Source organism: Manis javanica, chromosome 10 (assembly GCF_040802235.1).
Source record: "Manis javanica isolate MJ-LG chromosome 10, MJ_LKY, whole genome shotgun sequence".
NCBI lineage: Eukaryota > Metazoa > Chordata > Mammalia > Pholidota > Manidae > Manis > Manis javanica.
In genome coordinates, this window is record NC_133165.1 from 58,064,841 (window position 1) to 58,086,471 (window position 21,631).

Here is a 21,631-nt window from a genome sequence, read left to right on the forward strand (position 1 = left end):
CCATTGGGGTTCACTTGTCCTGGGACGGCTTTGATTCCAGTTCTGACTCTGAGCTGCCTCCGGGTTCCCCCATCTTCTTGTATCCCCACAGCCTTCTTCATGGTTTGCTCTCATTCTGCCTCGGCTCGGTGGAAGGCCTTGAGTTTTGTTGCCGATTTGCTGAGAGGGGAGTTGACCCACTGAAGAAGTCTTCTCACGACTAAGATATTTACCCCAAGGGTGCCAGTGACAAGAAAAGGACACTGAACTGAAAGTAGGAGCCCTGGTTTCAATTCTGTGACTGTGTGTAAATCTCAGTTTCCTTCTTTGTAGAACAGAAATAATAATAACACCACCTTGCAAAGCTGTTGTCAGCATTAGAAACACATGGCGCCCAGCAGGTGCTGACTTCTCATTCCTTACCTTCCGGAACGAGCGCCATCTTTGGCCTTGCCGTGGGACTGGTGGTGGGTGTGTGACACAGGAATGGGTGTAAGCATGGTGCACATGTTCTAAACTATTAGGGACATATGAGCTAGAGTTTGACAAGGACACATGTGCCAAAAAGCCCCTTTCGCTTACGTGCCCAGCTGGCAACAGTTGTGCTTTAAAAAGAGTTAGGGAATCTGAGTGTGCATGATACTCTCAACTTTGGCTTAAAAAGAGAATTAGATATGACAGATTTCTGAAAAACCTCTTCTTTCTTCACACCAACAAAAACCCCTTTTGTTTGAGTGTCTCACGTTCTGCTTTGTGGGTCATCAGAAGGCCGGGAGGTGTTGCCTGGAGGATGAAAAAGCGAAGCAGACAGCTTCATTTCAAGGTGAAATGGAGGTGCAGTACCACTTGAGCAGTTTCCTTTGACTGTTTGCTCCCCTCAGCTCAGGAAGCAACTTGGCAGGTTTTAGCTTCTGAAAGTCACTTATGAGTAAGATGGGTGCAGTAAATGCCATTGCCTGGGAGATCATTTCCTCAGTGGCCACAGCGGCATGCAAACCACTCTCCCCATCCCTCCCTGTTCTTAGAGCCTCCTCGACCTGGTCCAGCCAGCACCCGGAGGACCTGGCCCAGATTTCATGAAGCTGCAGGCCCGGCACCTCCCACATCACTGAGCGATGTCACCCCCCCACCGTGGGCTCTCCGAAATCTTCCCTGATGTTGAAACATGTGAAATAGCACCTCTTGAATGCAATTGCTTTTTGATGCTGCTGGTTGGCATCTCAAGAGCAAAATCTGATCATGTGTTTAGAAGCATTTTAGAAAGCTCTGTTTCTAAGCATGTGTTTAGAAGCCTCTGTTTTACAGTGTTTTATCACAATGATATTGGATAGAAGGTGACCTCATTTTAAATACTGGTCTGTCTGTTGGACGTCATTTTTCTAAGTTAAAAAAAATCCATGCTATATATTATTCCCACAAAATATTTGAGATAATTTCTGGAGAAACTAATACAAAGAGAATGATAAAATAGAAGTAAAAATAAAAGACTAGATTTCAGAGAAAATATAAACTGAGAGTTTTCATTAAGGAGACAGTGGAAATCATATCTGTCATGACATCCTACATAATTGCTCTCATTGCTTTATGAAACTCCTGTGGGCTTCCTGGGAGCCACTGCAAAAGTGGAAATGTGGCTATTTTGTATAATCCCATTGCTAATAAAAGAAAATATGTCAGTTCCTCAAAGGGAGCTCTAAAAGAAATTTCTACACAAGGCTTTAGATTAAGTAATAATAAGGGATGTAGTAGACAGTCCCCGTTACATCCCTGTAACAAATCACTGTCAGGGGTCATAAGATCTCCCTTAAAGGAAGCCAAGGGCATAACCTCAAAAACTAACCATAAGTTCCTTTGAAGAGCCAAGATGAAGGGGATGAGCACTGAGCTTCCTCAGTAGGTCTGGACTGTCCAGTACAACAGCCACTAGCACATGTACCATTTAAATCTAAATTGATTAAAATTGAAGAAAATTCAAAATTCAGTTTATCAGGCACTCTAGCTCCATTTCAGGCTTGCCATTTTGGATGGTACAGATAACAGAACATTTCCATCATTGCAGAAAGTTCTGTTGGATAGTGTTGATCTCTCAAAGAGAGCAGTGTCCCAGAGTGTCAGAAAGCAAGATGACTTCGTGTGAGTGTAAGAAAGTTTTAGGAAGACGGAGGCTGGGCATTAAATAACAAATTCTGCTGGGAGAAGGGCACTGTCTCCTCAGCTCTTCATGCTGTGATGACCCGGAGGAGACAGTCAGTGCGTTACCGCTGTGCCTTTAGCACCTCTCATCTTCCTTTTCAGCAAAGACAGGCAGGCTCAGGATCAGCGCCTTTGGCAGGCAAGACCTGAGCTTAATGAATTACATTGTTTTCAGTGTATTGATTTTACATTTGCCTTCTGTGGCACAGAATTCTATTTTTTCTGTTTACCACAGTGAGACAGTTTCCTTTTAACATTTAAGCAGAAAGAAAGTGAGTCTACTTAAAGAAGAACACTAAATAAGCAATAGAGAACACAGCAAGAAGTTGAAGACAGTGTTCCGAGAATGAATAATATTGGGGAAACACTGATCTAAAGAAATGGACAGATTATGGTAAAAACAGTAATGGTGACAATACCAGTGGTAAGCAGCTGCCACTGTCTCTCACTGATATATGTGCATCACATAAAATAGCACAGTCCATCCAGGGTGGGAGGTAAGAAAACCTTATTATCCCCATTTTACAGATGAGAAAACAAAGGCACAGAGAACATCTATTCAGTACAATGGTTTTTTTCAGCCCAGATAGTATTTTCTCACAAAGTGCTGGCTTGCAGAGATTCCACGCATAAGGGTGGAGCCAAGCTCTTTAAAAATACAAGAAACAGATGGAATTCTTGCCTTCATTCTGAAGGGAGGTGCCGAGCCTGACCAAGATCTTGCCTGCATGGCTGGCCACCTGCATCCCTGAGATGGATACAAGCAGGCCTGTAGCCAAGCTTGGAATTTTCTGTAGGACAACTTGGGATGCGTTGCAGTGCCAGACCCTACCCATCCAGCCTGCATATCTGAGAGCCAAGCTGAGATGGTCTCACTTTGGAAAACTGTCAGAACAGGGGCTGGTGTGTGGTGCTTGTTCTGGCTGTAGACAGTTTCAGGCACGCTGCTTCAGAGCATCTCATTTGAGCAGTGTCAGGGGCTGGTGAGCCTATCTGGAGGCTTGGAAATGTACTCCTAAATGCCAGAGGAACTGAGATAGTTCACCTCTGCATGTAGTTATTGGGCTTTTACCATATGTATCATGGAAGAGGTCTAGAATTATATTTTGCACAAAGGATTCTGAGAAGTAGTACTGTCCTTTGATAGGACTGAATGCAAGTTGTTAAAAAAAAGGCTTGCACCTCCAAACAGTGTGGTTTCTACATTCTGCTCCCATGTCCTGAGATGGGGGTTGACATGTGTTTGACACCAAAAACAAGAAATGGCAGCATTTGATCTGTTCTCAGAAAAAAAGTAAAATTGATGTCCAGAACTTTGCCAATATAAGTTTTCTGTCCATGCATATTTCTTACATTCCAGTCCCTGCTAATGCGTGGCTGTCAGCATGCACTCGCCAGAGGACAAATGATTAAACAGCAGCAAACAAAATGCAAGAAAACCAAACAAGACTATTTGCTAACTGATCTTGCTTAATTTTCTTTCTTTCTCCTCCTCTGTGTTAATACACAGATAGACACACTTGTTACATTTGATTTTCTGTCACTTCCATATGCTATAGTTACATTTGTTGATCATTTAGTTCCCAGTTTATACCTTTGCAAATATTTGGTCTTACTCCCCAAATACCCCAACCTCCATACATGTTTGGGGTCCACCTTCTTAATATCCTACTGTAGTGTTTATAAAGGGGCGTTGGGACTTAAAACAACTCAGTTTTTTCTTAACCAAATATTATAACCCCTAGATTGGTAAGAAATAATATGTGAATGTATGTATTTTCTGAACCTTTATGCCTTTCCCTTTTAAAAGTACTGTTTTCAGAGTTTTCAAAAGAGCTGGAATCAGACCTCCAGGTGGGATTATTTTCAGCCTTTGCATTTAGCCACCAGAAACATGGGCTGCTGTACAACATTCCATTTGCATGGCACAACTAATTAGGTCTCCTTTGTAAGGAAGGTTGCTTTGTTTCAGCAAAACTTTTTCTTTCCAGAATAAGTCCCCTTTCCTAGAGACCACAAGGTGTTACCTTGGCGTAGAGGAATGGTGGTACTCCAGGAAGACTCATTCAGTATTTGAGGTCCCCCCAAAAGGAAATTAAGTAGCTGGGTCCGTTATTTTCATGGTTTATTCTAGCAGACTAAATTTATATATGTGGTTCAGGGAAAATCCATTCTTTTTCCTGTTAATAATAGATCACAGGGTTTAGGTAGGCTGCATGGGGCTGCAGATGGCCTGGAGGATGGGGTGGTACCAGCCTTTGCACCAGGCTTGGGCTTCTTACCTATTCCTTTTTATCCTCTTTCCTAAAAGTGTTTACCCCTTGGGCCCTCAAGTTTTTACCTACAGCTCTGTCTTTATCCATGTTTCATGTGTGGCTATGCAGAGAGGGAGGAATTCATTAAGTAGAGAAGGATGGAGTGACCAAGCCAGGCACAGAGTGGGAGTGGGAACCCAGCTAATAAAAGTCCCTGCCCACCCTGGAAGGTGCCACCCTGGCATGGGGAAACGGACCAGATCTAAGGCTGCAGTGAACCTGGCCTGGTCACATCTTGTCCTTTCTGCCGTACACGTTGTGAACAGGGCTGGCAGTAAAGGTAGCTGTGGACTGTTTAGTTTTTGAGTTTCATCCCAGCCAGAGTTGGTGTTTGTGCCGTGTGATAAGCGAAACCATGGGAACAGAAGCCTTTGTTCTTGCTATCTCCTTCCTCAAGAACTTTCCGTCCCACAGTGTCAAGCCCCCCAGCACCTCTGAGGTTTACAGCACATTAACCTCCAGCTGTCCTTGGGATGCTCTGGGAGAGCCTAATATAGACGATAAAAAGCAAAAAAGGAAAAAAAGAAAACACAAAGCCCATTTTCCTCCACGTAACCATTATTCTGTTACTGCCTTCATCTTCCCAAACAGGAAGAACTTGCTTTTTCTTTCCCAGTATTGTTCATGTATTTATCCCAAAGTCATTCATTGAGAGCCTGCTATATGCCAGGCATGTGCTGAACTCTGCAGTGCCACTGACGATCAGAACTTGGCATTGAGCACACCCTCACCAACCTTACAGACTGGTAGGGGAGAAGGATGCTCTCAGGGAACGGACCATTCTCTCATGATGAGGGCTGAAGAGAGGTGCTGGTGGGAGGGGCAGAACACCACTCACCTTGCTGAGTGACAATATATGATATGTGGATAAAGTGTTCGGTACAGTGCCTGGCAAGGAGCTACTGTGTGAATATAACTGCTTGACTTGTGATAAGCCACTAAAACTGGAAGTAAATACAGAAAGAATTTTCCCCCGGTTTAATTGAATGCCTGGGTATGTGCATTCTTTAGGGTCTTAGAGGATCTTATTTAGGGTCTACTTGATCAGGGCTCTCCATATCAGCTGCCTCGGGCTGCCAGGAACAAAATATCTTTGTCCTCAAGGTGTTGAGTCTGGTAAGGGGGTGAGACCCCCATTCAACCAACTGAAACGGAAGGGCAATGTCTGTGTAAGGCTCCACGGAGGCTTTGCAGAAGGCTGAGCCCTTCCAGCTAGGGAGTCCAGTGCTCAGAAAGCAAAATCTGACATCAGAATTAATTTTCCAAATGGGTCTCCCTAGAGGCCTGAATGGTTTAGTGCCCAGGCTCCCATAGCTGCAGTCTTGCCAGCTGGGAGCTGCCCAGTTGACCGTGGGTTTAATCTTATTTTGAATTTAAGAACAGTCGTTAGTTACTGAGTAGTGAATCGGACCCATGGCATTATTCTCAGGTGTCTCCAGGGTGCCTGTATGTAGTCCCGTGGCATCATCCCCCCTCTCTGCTTTCCCTGGGGAGGTTTCCTGAGGCAGCATTACTCTCTAACATCGCCTCTCTCTCAGGGGCTGTGAGCATGGCTGCTCTGTAAATCTGCTGTCTGAAACACATACATGTCCTTGGATTCTGCTGCTGGTATTGCAATTGGAGTTGGCCTCTGGGTGGGCACCCCCACCCCCATTCTGATGCTTCCATCTGCCGGTCCCTGTGTTCCCCTGTAGGCAGGTTTACAGCAGAAGCCATGCCTTGGTCCAGGGGCAGTGGTAGAGATGGAATCTATGCAGTCCTGGATACTTGGATGACAGGGCCCCCTAGACTCAGCCATGTCCTCAGCAGAACCCTGCCTGATCCTGTGATGTATTCCTGATCACACCCAGCTAGGGCTCCTAGCTGCCCACCCAGTTCTTCTGACCAGGATGCTAATTCCCAGTGACACCAGCACTGTCTTGGTTGTGGGAGAAGGAAACCCAGCTTAAGAGACAAAGGATGTTCATTGACTTACCTAACAGGAAATAGCAAGGACACGCATAACTGGAATTTTAGGCGCTCAGTGTAATGAGAACTCTGTCCCCTGTCTTTTGAGAGAGTGGCTTTGCTGTCTGTTTCAGCTCTGTTCATAGCTAGGCTGCAGTGGCAGGTGTCTGTGGCACCTACAGACTGATACCCCCTCATCTCAGCTGTCCCCAGGGAAAAGACCGCCAATTCTCCCAAGGCTGACAACAGTCCCGGACCCAAGTCTCACTGACTCAGTGGTGTGGGCCACCCCCTTCTCCACTCATCCCTGGGTCTACCTGAGTGCCATGATTTCAGGCTGTATACCTACTCCTAAAGCTGCAGCTCAGTTGAACAGGGGTGATTTCCCAAAGGAGAGTGAGGACACTCTTGCCAGCACACGGGGACCAGTTCCAGACTGGCCAGAACAGCACATCCTCACTGAAGCTTCAGGCAGCTCACACCCAGACTTGGCTCAAGAGCCAGCTGGGTGGCATTTATGTATCTCTGCACCAGAGTTCCTCAGCTGCAGCATAGTTGACATTGGGGTTAGATCCTTCTGTGTTTGGGGCTCACCTGTGCCCTCTAGGCTGTCGAGTGGCATTTCTGGCTCGCACCCACTGGCACCCGAGATGTGTCCCCACACTGCCAGATGTTCCCTGGGCTCCCAGGGCTTCAGATTGGCAACTGCTGCTCCACTCATATCCCCTGAATGCTGTTACGGTTTTGTTTGTTCGGTTGAACATGAATGGGATCCTATGACACATGGCCTCCTCCTCAGTACATAGACCTCTCTCTTCCTTTTCACTCAGAGCATTTCCTAGTATGAGGGAACCATTACTTATCTAACGATTCTGTTGATGGGCATTTAGACTTTTCATTTCCTGGCCATTGCAGCTGCCAGATTATGCTTGAATAGACCTATTTGTACACATTGTAGCTATTTCTTTAGGAGAAATAGCTAGGAGTGGATTTGCTAAGGTGAAGAGTGCATACCTTTTTTATTTTTAACAGGCCCAGCCAAATTGCTCTCATAAAAGACTGAACCAGTTTTCAGTCATGCCAACAAGGTAGCAAATACTTTGTCCCCATGCCCTTGCCAACATAGGATATTATAAATATTTTTAATTTTACCAATCTGACAGAGGAATACTTAACAAGTGGGTATTTCATTAATGTTTGAATTTGCATTTTCCTTACTGCTTGTGAGGTTGAGTGAGTGTTTATGTTTTTATTTGCCTTTGTGTGTGTGTGAATTGCCCATTTGTGTCCCTCATCCACTGTTCCATGGTATTGTCCATACTTTATTGTCCGTTTGTGAGAAGAGTCCTTTGAATAGAACTCCTTTGTACTATATGTTTAGGTCTCTCACTTGTCTTTCACTTTGTTCATGAGAATTACTGAGCGTGTGCCCTTCTGTTTTCTGGTCTGCACTTCTTGGGGAGCAGAGAGTTCCTGGTTGGTCTACTGAAGTACTGTGGCTTATTCTGTCTGGGGTCCTAGGCCCAGGCTAGGCATAGAAACATGGTAGCCACGGCTGTGCTGACCACAGGCAAACCTTTGTGAGAACCAAGGCTTCTGGGTTTTGCTGAACCACCGTGATATGGGAAATGGGGTTACAGCACCCCTGCTCTGGAGCATCCTGGTTTAGGGGCACGCCTTTGATCTAGTCCTAACTCTGCTGGCTGTGAAGAGCCCAGATGGTGCTGAGAAGTGCAAGATCTGGGGTCAGCCAGCACGTTTGCTGTTGCCGGCCTGCAGCTGAATCAGCCTGAAGGTCATGCGTACTCTTCATGCTGTGACAGGGAAATCGGCCTTGATTAAAAAAAAAGAAAAGAAAAGAATGGCTGGGGTTCCTTCCTGTTAGCCAACATAGACCAGGGAGGTCTGAGAGTAGGCAAAGTTTTCACAAACTAATAAACTTGGAAAGGGACCTCAAGGTCGTCTGGTCCCTCCTGCATGGGACAGGGGTCATATGTGGCTGGGAGTCAAGGTCACTACTTGATAAAACCATCCTGCCTTTGAACAGCTATGTTCAGTCTTTCTTATATCAAGTAGTCAATGACCAAGACTGAGTCTCTGTCATTTACAACTATATCGTAGCACCCGGCACACTGCACCACGACTGGGTAGGTAAGTACACAGCTAAGAGACAGATGAGTAGATGAGCCAAAGCCTGTTTCTCTCCAGCTTCCACCCATGGTCTCCCTTCTGTCCCCTGGAGGCAGGTGGAAGTCCAGGTAAAAACCCGACATAGTGTGGGGGGACCAGCAGCCGATCTGGTTCTGACTCTTTTGCACTGTGTGACCTGGGACAAGTTATTTACCAACCATTCTGAACATCCTCTTCTCCATTTCTAAACTGGAAAGAATGTTTGCAAGATCTTAGCGCTGTTGCAATAATGAGCAGAATGAGCCACAGTACTTCAGCAGGTCAGCCAGAAACTCCTTGCTTCCCAAATGTGTAGACCAGAAAACAGAAGGGCACACACTCAGTAATTCTCATGAGCAAAGTGAAAGACAAGCAAGAGGCTGAAACATACAGTGTGGAGGAGTCCTGTCCAGAGGCCTCTTAACAAGTGGATAGTGAGGTGATGAACACTCTACTGTGGAACAATGGGGGGACGCTGCCACAGACAATGTGTGTGGAAGGACACAAACGGGGATTCAGCAACAACAAAAAGGGCAGTTAAAGGCATAGACATGTGCTCAGCCTCACAAGCAATAAGGAAAAGGCAAATTCAAACATCAATAAACGTCATTTTTTTCCTCTGTCAGATTGGTAACATTTTGAAGATTGGTAATATCCAGTGTTGGCAAGGACACGGGAGTAAGAAAGGGATTCTTTCAGGACTTTTGCTCATTCCTGAAAGATAATGTAGAGTCAACTAAGTAAACAGAAGAGGAAAATTCCAGGCTAAGGGAACAGCCTTGAGGTAGGAGCTTGGAAGACCGGGTAGTATGAGTGAGGAGCAGAGGAGTGAGAGACCCTGAGGTGCCACAGCCAGCTGGATCTTGCACGGCCTCACAGGGAGTCTGCCTGCCTGCCCATCCACCTAATCACTACTGCAGGAGTCTGGGCCAGAGGGCGTGGTGGTTTAGGCAAGGATAATGGTCATGGGAGCTGGGCAGGTGATGTGTCTTGAGATGTAAATTCATCAGGATTTCCTGGTACCTGAGATAGCGATTCAGATGTGAACTGTCAAGTCAGCTCAAGTTTAAATCCCAGATCTACCACTTAGTTCCTTTTATGGCAGAATCTCTGTTATCCTGTGAAAGTCACAACATTCTCACCTTTAAATAGGGAAGCTGCTTACTTCATGAGATTGTTGTGAGCATTACATGAAAGCGTGTATCTAAAGGCCTGTTAGCATAGCGCTTGGCCAGTTCAGGGGAAGGACCCAGAGAGTGCAGCTGCTGTTACCATTTATTCAAACAAACAGATGTGTGCCACTAATTTGAAATACACGTATGTGGTGTGAGTCTTTACACCCCCCCATATGTATGTACCTATAGACCTAGTGGCCCATGGTCTTGGAGATCGGTTTCTCTTTAGCAGGGGATCTGGAACCCACCGTCCTCTGTCCTTCACTCCACGGGACTGAGCATATGGACACACGTGTCTGCCTGTCCCTCCTTTGATATAGGCTTTAATGAAGGCAGGAGGAACTGACTGCAGCCCACAGCTTCCCAACTGGGTGATGCCGAGCTGCGGCTTCTTCATCTGAAGGTGGCAGTGCTGCTCACCCGACGCACGCTCTGAGGTTGAAGGGAGGCAGGTTATAGAAACAGTTTGCAAGCAATTAGGAAGCTGTCCAAGCATCAGCCATCATTATTTATATTTATGTGATGAATGTTTTCCCAAAACCTGCAGCCTAGGAATAATAACTATTTTATTTCTGCATTAAAAAAAAACACCTGTGCTTCAGTGGGAACATGCCTCTCCTGGCTTGGGTGAGCTCTAGTAAAATCTTTAAAACTTGAAGTGGTGTACTGATATAGGGCGGGCTTTTAGAACACCTAAATAAGCATTCATTTGAACCGATGAACTTACACCATTAGAGCTATTGTTTTTTTCTCCCCTGAACTGGGCTTTCAGATGCCTCAGTCTCTCAATGCAGTATTGAAAGGGTGGAGCTGTTGCTTTAAGCCTTGGATCTTTTTTACTACCCCTTCCAGAGACAGAAAAGCATTTGGAGTCCAACCTTTAAAGGTTATCTCTTTGTGCCGCCTGCAGATTCATCCCGAGAGGCTGTGAATTCCAGCTCCTTGCCAGACTTCCCAACAGAGTGAAATTCTGTCAGACTGCTCTGGCTGTCTAGAGATGGAAGAAGCAGCTTCAGCTGGTGGCTGTGAGGAGGCTGCTTTTCAGGGGCAGATAGAGAGGAGTTGTAAAATGTGTATACGTGTTGAGTGGGGGGGCTTGGGAAGTCTTGTGAGACATTATTATGGCCGTGCACACAGGATGGTGGAGATGGGGAGGCGGGACTGCACCTCTGCGGTTATGATGCCCCTGGTCCGCTGTGGCCCGGATGACAGCCGGCAGGCAAGGGGCAGGGAGCCCCCAGGAGGCTCAGAGGGGAGCAAGGGTTTAGTACCACAGTTACCAGACTCGTGGGAAGGAGTCAAGCTTTTTGTATTTTTGTATTACAAAATACAAGCTGCATTTTGTAGCATGTGATTTAGAGGAAGCTACATGCTGTGTTATGGGGGTAACTGAGTCATGTTCCCAAGTCTGCCTCTCCCTGGCCCATGTTACATTAATCTGTTACGAAGGAAGGACATGGGAAACTGATCCATAGGCCACTGCAGATAGAAAGCTCTGATAGTTGTGAATCCTTACCACCACCCCATGAGGGGGAGTGTTTTCATCTCTGTTTACAGATGGGTAAATTGAGGTCAGAGAGGGGCAGTGACCTGCCAAGGTAACACAGCTAGTGAGTAGCAGGGATGAGCTACACACTTAGGTCTAGACAACCTTCTGCCCCATGGAGAAAACCTTCTGCTCTGCAGAAGAAAATGTTGCTTTGTTCCTAACTGAATTTCCCTAAAAAGGAAAGGAGAGAGAATGTGAAATAGACATGGTGGCGAATGATGGGAATGGGATCATTGAAAGAGTATCTCACCACGACCCTCCTTACCCCAGAATGATTCAGGAGACACGGGCCCACGCAAGAGATTTTATTATCTGAAAGAGAAAATGGCTGCCCCCAGAGAGAGGGAGCAGCAGCTCGTGGGTGGGGAAGTGCGTTTTTAAGGAGTAGGGGTACGGTGTGTTCTGCGTTGGTGATTGGGTCTAAAGGGGTGGGCGACCATCTTGTTGGTGGATTGGATCTTAAGGGTTGGGGGTCTTAGCCCTCCAGAATTTGCCTTCAATAATGACAGTGGTTGGTGGATGGTGGTGATAAGTTCTGCTGGTAATATGGTGGTGGGTGATGGTTGCTCATGGATGGTGGCAAGGAGGAGGAGGGTGGCTGGTGATGGCAACATCTGCGTGCTTCCCATGTACCAGACATGGTGCCAAATTCTCCTCATGTTTGGTATCCTTAACTCTCACAGCACTCTGATGGGAAGGTTCTTATTACAGCTGCAGGAATAGGAAGAGGCCCAAGTTTTCTCAAATACCCCATCTGTGTTAAGGAAAAGCACATCAAAGATCCAGGAATCTTTTCACTGTTGAGAGGAAATTTTTTGTGTATTACAACTGGTTTTCAGGTACTCATGGTTAAGGGTCTAGCACAGCCTGGGGAACAGAAAGCCCTGCTTAGTCCCCAAACCTCCCTGGAGATCTTAGTTTTACTCTCTCCCTAAGTTGTGGCTGGCTTGGCTTCTGTTAGTCTGTTTTTTAAACACTGGACTTTGGAGCTGTGAGGATCAGGATGCAATAAAAGAACCACCTCTGTTATTATTTACCAGCTGTGTGTACTTAACAGATATGTTTCTCATCTGTATAATGTAGCTACTGACCACTTCGTGTCTAGGATTGGCATGAGAATTAGTGAGATAGACAGCAAGAGTGCCAGCACAGGGCCTGGCACATAGTCGATGCTTACCAGATGTGTGTCTCCTCTGTGCTCCCATCTTGCTGTCACACTGCTGTGCTTATCTTTTATTTATGTGCTTGTATATTTGTGGTCTGCCTCTCACATTTCCTCCACCCAGGTGCTATCTTATTTTTCTGCTATGTGCTGTACCTAGACCAGAGCCTATCCACAAATATTTATTAAATGAATGAACAGGTAAACATACGTATACAGGCACTGGGGAAACAGGTATCTGCACTGAAGAGTCCAGGCACATCGGCACAGCTCATGAGGTGGGCAGGAGTCTTGTGTCCGTGCTGTATGTCATGTGCACTGTTACAGTGCATGAGCCCCATGAAGGGAGGTTGTAGCTGCTTCTGAACTGATCGGCCCAGGCAGCCTCAGTTGTGCATGTGCCAAATCAGAACCACACAGGTGTGGCTAAAACTCCCTTTTGAAAGGGTGACATATTTTCACCTTCTAGAAGCCTATTTCCATTCCCCTGTGGCAGTGCAAGGACCTCCTCTTGTCAGTCTCCATCAGAGTTAGAAGGAAGAGCCCTGGAGAAAGGAGTGTGGAGCCCGCTTAGGGGTTTAGGGTGTGGCTGCTGAGTTCCCAGGGCTGAATCCCCAGCCAAGAGGCCCCCTTATCTGTTTATCTGTTTGGTTGTCCACCTTGTGCAGAAGTTTTTGTTTTGTGGGTTTTTTATTTGTTTATTGATTTGATTTTTCTGCCAGTGCATATCTTATGAATAACCTTAAAGAGATAATTGCATTGTGAATAGTCTTATCTCTTGAACATGCTGATAGTGTGAAGACCTTAATGGTCTGTGTAGAGCCCTTCCCCAGGCAACTACAGTCTTGGTTGAGGAGAGTCAAGGTTGAGGAGAGTCTTGGTTGGATGGAGAGAACAGGTGCATAGAGCCACTGCTCCCAGCCACATCCTGCCAAGACTTTCAGTACCAGGCTTGGGCACTGGCCAGAGACCTTTTCAAATGGTTTTATTTAGTTTTTAAAGTTATTTTATTAAAAAAAAAAGTTTTAATACTTTAGTGTATGAGTTGACTGAAGCCAAGTTATGCTGTTGTAACAATCCCCAAATTTCCATAGCTTACAATATTTATTACATGTCTACAGATGATTCCTGACTTGTTATGGTTTGACTTAGGACTTTTCAGCTGTATGGAGGTGTGAAAGCGATATGTATTCTGTAGAAACTGTGCTTTGATCTGTTCTCAGGCTAGCGATGTGCGGCACAGTACTCTCTCCTTGATGTGGGTGTTGGCAGTGAACTGCAGCTTCCAGCCTGCTGCACCATCACAGGCTAAACAACTGATACATTTGGAACCATTCTGTGTCCATACAACCATTCTGTTTTTCACTTTCTGTCCAGTATTCAATAAATTACATGAGATACTCAAAGCTTTATTATAAAATAGGCTTTGTGCTAGGTAATTTTGTCCAAATGTAGACTGGTCTGAGTGTTCTGAGCACATTTAATGTAGGCCAGGCTGAGCTGTGATGGCTGGTAGGTTAGGTGTATTAAATATATTTTCCACTTATTTTCAACTTACGATGAGTTTATCTGGATGTACCCCATCATAAGTTGAGGAATATCTGCGGTTCCCACTTAGGCTCACATCTGTCGTAGGCCTGCTGTGGCTGTGCTCCATGTTGTCTCTGTGCCAAGACCCCAAACAGAAAAGCAGCCCTGAGCTGGGGCATCCTGCTCTTGTGGCTGAGGGAGAAGAGAAGATGGCAGACCACACTTGCCTCTGAAAGCTGCTCAGAAGCTCGATTGTAATGGACCAGGAGGAATGGTCCTCTTACAGGAAGGGGTCTGCAGAGAGGGGAACTGGACTCTGGTGAGAGAGTAATACTCATTATGGAAAAATCAGGAAAGGTCCATAAATATTATATAGCCACTAAAAAGGTGATGTAGATCATATAGTCAGTTTGGAAGGTTATTTCTTATGTGATAAGATAGGGAAAAATAGGTAGCTAAATGGAATATATAGTTTAGTACCATTTTAAAATAACAACCAAAAAATTTTTTTAGCATGTACATTAGCTTAGGAAAATAACATAGAAAGGTCTAGAGCAGCTGTAGCAAACCTAGATGTCTGCAGAGCCCAGGCAAGAAATGAATCTGGTCAGCTACTTGCCAGTGTCAGCTGACTGTCATCATGCAGGAATTGGGGCTCTGTGTCCCCCAGTCTTTCAGGCTTTTAATTTTAAATGGAAATCTGGACCTGAATGTTAAAATACCTTGTTTTTAACTGTTGGCAAATAATGAACATATTTAACCTGCATGCACTGCCAGTGTTGCAGCCTCTGATATGAACCAAAAGTTATTTTCTCTGGGTGGTGAGATTTTTGTTTGTTTTATTCTTACCTATTTTGAAATTTTACCTAAAAAAGTGGGCGTTTCTTGGTGACAATAATGGGGAAAACAAACAAAATCATTAATGAAAGTAAACATATATTTGAGCTACAGGAATTGCCCTTGACTTTGTGATTCTCTATTCAGTTGATAGTTGGTGGCTAGTCAAAAAATAGTGACCTAAAGCGTGGGCCATACTTGTAGCTGCTGGACGCCAGTAAAGCTGCGGAGGACCCAGGTGTGTGATGGGGAAGGCTGAGCTCCGGGAGGAGGCTGCAGGGCAGAAAGCTCGGTGGCCTCTTACTGGCCTCAGGCGTCAGGATTCTCTGTGCTGGCTTATGTTGACACAGAACCCTTGGTGTTTTGCTGAACATGATGCTGAAACCGGAGAAACCAAGAAAAAAGCCACCCATCCTAGCGGGAGAAAGTAGAACCATTCTGAGGGTAAAGGTCCCAGTATACAGATGCTAAAGAAAATCTGAGGAAGCATGCGGACTCACATGGAACAGTGATTGCAAAGCAAGGCCTCCTGCAGCAGCTCCGTTACCAAACGGGCCTTTTGCCTTGAAGGATGCAGGAGGTTGCATGGAGTCAGGAAGATGGCAATTGGTTGGATATGAATGGAATGTCGGGTAGGCTCTAGGTTCCGGCATTGCGAACATGAATATTCAGGAGTTGTTTTTTTCCATTCTTTCCCCCAACTGTAATTCCCTGCCTCAACACCCTTCATGCAAATGTGATTATTATGCATTTTCTAATGTTACTCTTTGCCTAAACAAGTAATCAAAACAAGGTTTTGAGCTGTATTTGAGCTGCAAATACATTTAGTATAAAATGCAATTATTCGCCTCAAAAAATCAACAGAGACAATTTGGACATTTGAAAGGCTTGAATTACCCTTAATCAGAACTGAGAATGGCATCCATTCCAAAGATTAAAATAAACTAGGCCTCAGCCCTAGATGATAATAGCCATTTTCTTAAGAAAAGAAAAGAAAGAAAAACTTAAAAAAAATGCTAAATGTAGTACATGCTCGTTATAGAAAATTTGGAGGAAAACAAATGACTCATGGTCTCACTACATAGATACAACTGTAATTAATATCCCCTTCTAGTTTTTTCCCTCTGTTTTTTTTTATATGAAGTTAGCCCATGTGTGAACTTCCGTGTGCAGCTTTTTAATTTAATATAAATTTTTCCTCATGTTACTCTATACCTTATCAAAATCATCTTTCACGGCTGTGTAACACTCCTCCATAGTGATATAATTTCTTCTATCATTCTGTTAAAAGATAAACTGAATCATATTAAAAATGTTGAGTTTATTTGGAGTAAACATGGATTCCAGCCAAGGAGCTCCAGACCACAGTAGTGAGGAGCGGGCTCTCCAGGTGCCGGGCAGGGTTTTTATGGCAAAGACACGGAAGCAACACAAGGAAATGATGTGACCAGCTGTAGCTGAAGCAGGTGCCTTACTTGGGAAAGCCTAGTTAGCTGTTTGTGACTGGTGGCCCTTCTGCACCTTGAGTCTTTGGCAGAAACTGCCTCTGCCCTAGGTTTCAGTCTGCTTCCATCCCCTATGAAGGCTTTAGAGCCACCTCAGTCTAATTCCCTCCTTGTCTGATGAATTTAACAGTCCCCCTTGTTCAACATTTGGGTTTTTTCCAATTTCTCACTGTCCTATACAATCACAGAGAACCATGTCATCCTCCAGGCCTCTTCTGTGTTTTAGACTATTGTTCTAAACAGGGCTGTGATTGGGAATAGGGGGTGGCTCTGTGTTCGGCTTTTTAATTTAATATAAATTTAATATAAATTACTGCCCATTGTGCTAGTGGGCAGTATGAAGGGCATAGAGTCTGGAGTGGGCAGATACACCCATCCTGACCCTCCTGCTTTCTTGCTCTGTGACCACAGGCAGCGTATTAAACTGCCAGCGCCTTACTTCCTTCGTCCTCATGGGGGGTGCCATATCACCTGACTTCCAGGGTCACTGTGAAATTTAGAATAATGATTATGAAGTATCCAACATCTCAGGGATCCTTAGATAACTTGATAAGCTGTGGGCTTCAAGGAACAGAGCACCTGATTGGCAGTGACCTTGAGGTCACACACATGGGCTTTGGTATTGGGTCATTCCTGAGTTTACATCTGAGCTCTGTGCTGATCAAGGTTCAACCATGGGCAAGTTATATAACACCCCCAAGGCTCAGTTTATTCATTAGTAAAATGGGCATAGTGGTACAAAGCACATGAAGGAGTTATGAGGATTAAATGAAATTAAGAACATGAGATGATATGCACAGCCCATCGTACAATGCCTGGACTATGCGTAGTTCACACTCAGTGCATGATCACTGTAACTATTACAACCTCTCTCCTCCTCCTCATTCTTACCAGTGCTGTAAGTGAGCTCTACAGAAGCTTCTGGGGGAACAAAGGAGAGACACTCACTCTCTTTGCAGGTGGTGTTGGGGACGAGGGTCATAGAAGCTTCCAGGAGGAAGTGGTGGTAGAACAGTCCTTAATGCTGAGTTGGGATGAGGCGGGGTCCTGCGTGCTCTTGGGCCCCGAGATGAGTGCACAGGAGGGGCTGCCCATGACCCCCATGCCAGTGTCAAGTCAGTGCGCAGCCTGAGACCATCGCCCTGGTAACTGAGCTGTGGGGCCTGGGAGAAGACAATTCTTGCTGCTTCATTCTCCAGTGCTGGAGCTGCCTTTTGTCCTTCCACCAAAGTTATTGATCTACAGTGTATGAATGACACTCTGCAGCTCTGGGGTGTAATGAAAAACCCAACTTTGATGGAACACATCAGAAAATGAAATACTCATTCCCCCTTTAAAAAAATCTGGCATTTTGCAAAGAGTTTCAGAAAATGAGTCCATCTGTGTTACGTGAAGTGCTGCCTTATTTTCTCCCTGAATTGAACAAAGTCAGGAAATAATGAAGTACATGTTTTCTGCTTCCAAGTGTTAAGAATTTGGGGTGCTGCTGTTGCATCAGTGTTGTTTGAGCTGTTACCTAAAGCCTTAGCTGGCACTGTGAGGTCAGGCGGTGCTTCACAGTATAGGGATAACTCACAAGCTCCTTTCTCAAAGTTTTTTCCTTCGTCAGCTCATTCTTTTCAACTGACCAACTAAGGAAACTATCCACAATATTCATGGAGCATCTTCTGTGGCAGACTTTGTTCTGTGCCCTGGGGGTGTGCTAATGAGCCCAAACAGGTAAGATCCCTGTCCCCACGGAGTACACATTCTGGTGCAGAGCTCAGTAAACAAATAAGCAAGCACTATGGTTTTTTATTTAACAGTTAGTTCAGGGAAGCAAATAAAACAGGTGATGTGTCGGAGGGGACTGGGCATGTTCAGGTAGAGGCTGCTTCGCATGGGAAGCGCTTCCTTAGCCAGTGTGGGGGCAAGGTCTTGGGCTTTTCGGCAGCTGAGTGAATCAGTCCTCCCTACTCACAGGGTCAACAGACAGTATTATTACTTGCAGCTCTTTGTACATCTGCATTCTAAGACTTGAGCCCTGTGCTCAGGAAACCTTATGGTCTGGTGAAAGATACAGGTGCATTTTGTGGGTAAATGCTGCCATTGTAATGCACTGTGGTGAGAGAGGGGTAACACCAGGTGGAAGCCCAGGGTTTGGGCACTTAGCTCAGGCCCGGGCAGGGAAGTGTTCAGTCAAAACATACCTTCGGAGAGAAGAGAGGCCTGCGCTGGTGGAAGGGAGCTCAGATAAAGACAGGTGGACAGGGCATCTTGAGTGCAGGGAATGGCCAAAAGCAGGAGCCATGAAATGGCACCTGTGTCAGAAGCAGCCTTGTGGTTCTCAGGGCTGCAGTCCCCATGTTACAGGCCCAGAGTCAGACCCTCTGTTAACTGTGAAGTCCAAGTACAGGGCATCCTTAGTCTGGATGCTTTGCTTGCCAATGTCAGGATCTTGGTTTAAATGTAAAACAAAACAAAAATGTGGGTGAGAGCTATTTGCCTATGAAGCTGAATCCCATGGAAGCTTACAGAACAAAGAGGGGTGCAGGAGTCTGAGCCCTGAGGCCTGGAAGCTGGACTCACCACCTCTATGACTCTCTGCATCTCTCATGCTTCTTGAGTCATCTGCATACTTCCAGGTAGGCAAGGCCAGGGGACAGAGAACTTCCTCCAGTGGTGTCACCATGTATTACTCTTCAGGAAGGGCTCTGGGGGGCTCCCTGTGATGGACTTGGCTGATCCATGGACATGGGGCGTGGAATGGTAGGGTTGGCCAGACCTGGGGCCGTATCTCAGGCATGAGGATGTGGGCAGATGTGGCTACTGTGGCAGTGCCACCAAGATGGCATGGAATTAGGCTGAAGTGGTTCTGAGAGGAAGGGGCACCAAGCAGACAGAACCCACTGTGCTCTTCTGAAAAGAGCGTTTGCCCTGTTCTTTCCGGGCCATTGCAGAGCTCTACCCCTGCTGTGGGTAGTTGCAGCTGTCACGTCTTGGTTAACCACAGTTCTGGCAGCTTTTGTCAGTTAAAAAAAAATGATGACTCGGTTGGGACTGTCTTGAGGGGGAATAATAGTCTACCTAATGAGCCTCCTGCCTCTGCTTTAATGTCCACTAATTGGAATATGCCCTTTAGTAAGCATTCTCACAGAAAAATAATGAGAACTATAGAAATCAAAGGCCCTGTTCAGCTTTCTGTTGTTCGCACGGAACCATTTCCAGATCCCAGAACAGAAACCAAACTTCAGCAATCTCTCCCCACCTACTCGGATGCCCTGATCCCAGCCATACTGTCTTCATTTCTGATGTTTGTCTCCTCTGCTTGACTTGCCTGTGGAGTGTGTGTCTCCTGTCCCTTATTTTGAGGTCCTCATGTTGAATATCTTCTTAATGCCTCCCAAACTCATTCCCTAGATCAGGGGTGATGGGCAAGTTCACCGGGGACCATTTACTTCATGTGTTTTGAGGTGCTGGGGCAGCAAGAACGTGGGCTCTGGAGCAAACACCTGACTTCACGTTCCATCCCGCTAGCTTCTCCTGTGTGGCCTTGGGCAGCGTATTGGACTGCTCTAGGCCCAGATTCCTCCTCTGTACAGTGGGGACTATAACAGGGACAAGCTCATCAGATAACATAAGGTTTAAGCAATGTGTCTGTAACATGGAAAGCTCTCAGTCACTGTTTTTGCCCAAAATAGGGAGTGGCTGATCAGTGAGCCCCAAAATTAGAGACTGGGGCCCTGTACACAGAGAACTGCAGAGCAGGGTGTCTGGGAGCAAGAGACAGGCAGCACACCATTGCCCTGTGTGCCCAGTCTTCCTTCCATGCCCTCTCTGAATTAGAGCCAATATACCCTGAAGTGCCCTCTTGCCCACCACGCAGGGCCCAGGATGACCCCCACAACGCCAGTCACTCTGCATGCTGGGGACCCTGCAGCAGCCCCACAGAGTGTCACCCAGTGATGGTGCTGCCTGCATCTGGCACCCAGGGACCGCTGACCTGACCCAGTAGGGCAGAGGGCGGGAGGCTCTGTTTGCTGCAGTCGCATGAGAGCATTCATGGTAAACCTGTGAAGAAGGACTGAGACCTGATGCTCTCCAGGCTCGGCACAGCAGGGACATTCCTTCATGCCGCCGCCCCATGACATCCTGCTAGAGAGTAAAGTCAGCCCCTGTGGCCACTAAGAGAAGGGACCCGTCCCTGGGTGTTTCTGCTATCAGTCCTGTTGGGTATAAAAGGGGGTGGGGGTGATCCCTTCAGAGGGGGAGAGGCTGTTGCCGGGTTCCATTCGAGGACCAGTGGGCCCTGCTCCTGGCCCAGGAATCAGACCTTTGCGGTTGTTTCTCAGTTAAGGAGCATGCCAGTCTCTCTGCCTGGAAGGTCAGGTCAAGTAATATCCAGTAGGACTCAGCTGGTCATAGCCGGGGTCAAAAATAAAGGGGCTTTGCCAGAAAACGTCCTGCTTTACATCTGTTTTTCAAAATTCTCTTGTCTTTCTAGCTTAGAAAAAGATACCATTTATTAATGACTGGTAAGGAAATAGTCAAGTGATTTACTAGATCAAGTAAATTGGGGAGCTGCCCCTTTTTAGGTCACTGACCCAGAGACTCTTTCTGCAGAAAGGCTTAGCAAAGTCCCTGGGAACCTGCCAGAGACACCAAGCAGAGCTTTGGTTATTACCATTTTTCCAAATACCTGTACACATCTCCTGGGACACAGCTGTTTCCCGGCACGGTTTTGAAAACACCAGTTTAGATGCATATTTGCTGCCTTGATTAACCAAGTTCTCCCTACGGCTTCATCCAGAAGCACCATCTGGTGTCCTTGGCCATGCATTTCTCCTACTTTACTCCCCAGAGGTCCCAGCTGCAAGGGTCCTCAGGGGAGGATCCTTGGGCTGCCACGCTCCCCTGGCCCTGGGGCCCCTGCATGGAGCTGGCTACCACCTGGGGATGATGCTCCTCCTCAGTGTTCCTGGGCTAGTCATGGGCTCTCAATCTGCCTGGCTCATGGGCCTGCTGCTAGGATCAGATGAGAGGGCTCCATGGCACTCAGTTGGGCCACGAGTTTCATATTGAAATGCAGCCGTCTCTCAAGGTTGATGTGCCAGAGTGGTTAAAACTGCTTTCTGGGAAATGTCCAAGAGCCGCCATGCTCCGCTCCCCCACCCCCCCAGTTGAGTGGCACTGGCATAGTGAGGGCCACATTCCTCCCCGGGCCCAGGCGTCAGGCTGTAGACAGGAGACAGTGGGTTAAGGAGCTCACAGACAGATGTTTCTATTTGGAG

The 21,631-nt window shown here is 46.3% G+C and overlaps 1 protein-coding gene across 4 annotated transcripts in view; it reads left to right on the forward strand.

Moving 5' to 3' along the window:
* LOC108401178 (sorting nexin-29) overlaps positions 1–21,631 on the forward strand; it is a 585,108-nt gene that overhangs the window by 431,823 nt on the left and 131,654 nt on the right. The window contains exon 17 of one of the 4 annotated variants that reach the window (XM_073215555.1): positions 1–21,631. This exon is cut by the window's right edge and continues 22,475 nt beyond it. The exons of the other annotated variants lie outside the window; for them this stretch is intronic. Within the exon in view, the coding sequence (XP_073071656.1) occupies positions 1–203 (203 nt within the window). The 3' untranslated portion in view covers positions 204–21,631. 4 annotated transcript variants of the gene reach the window in all.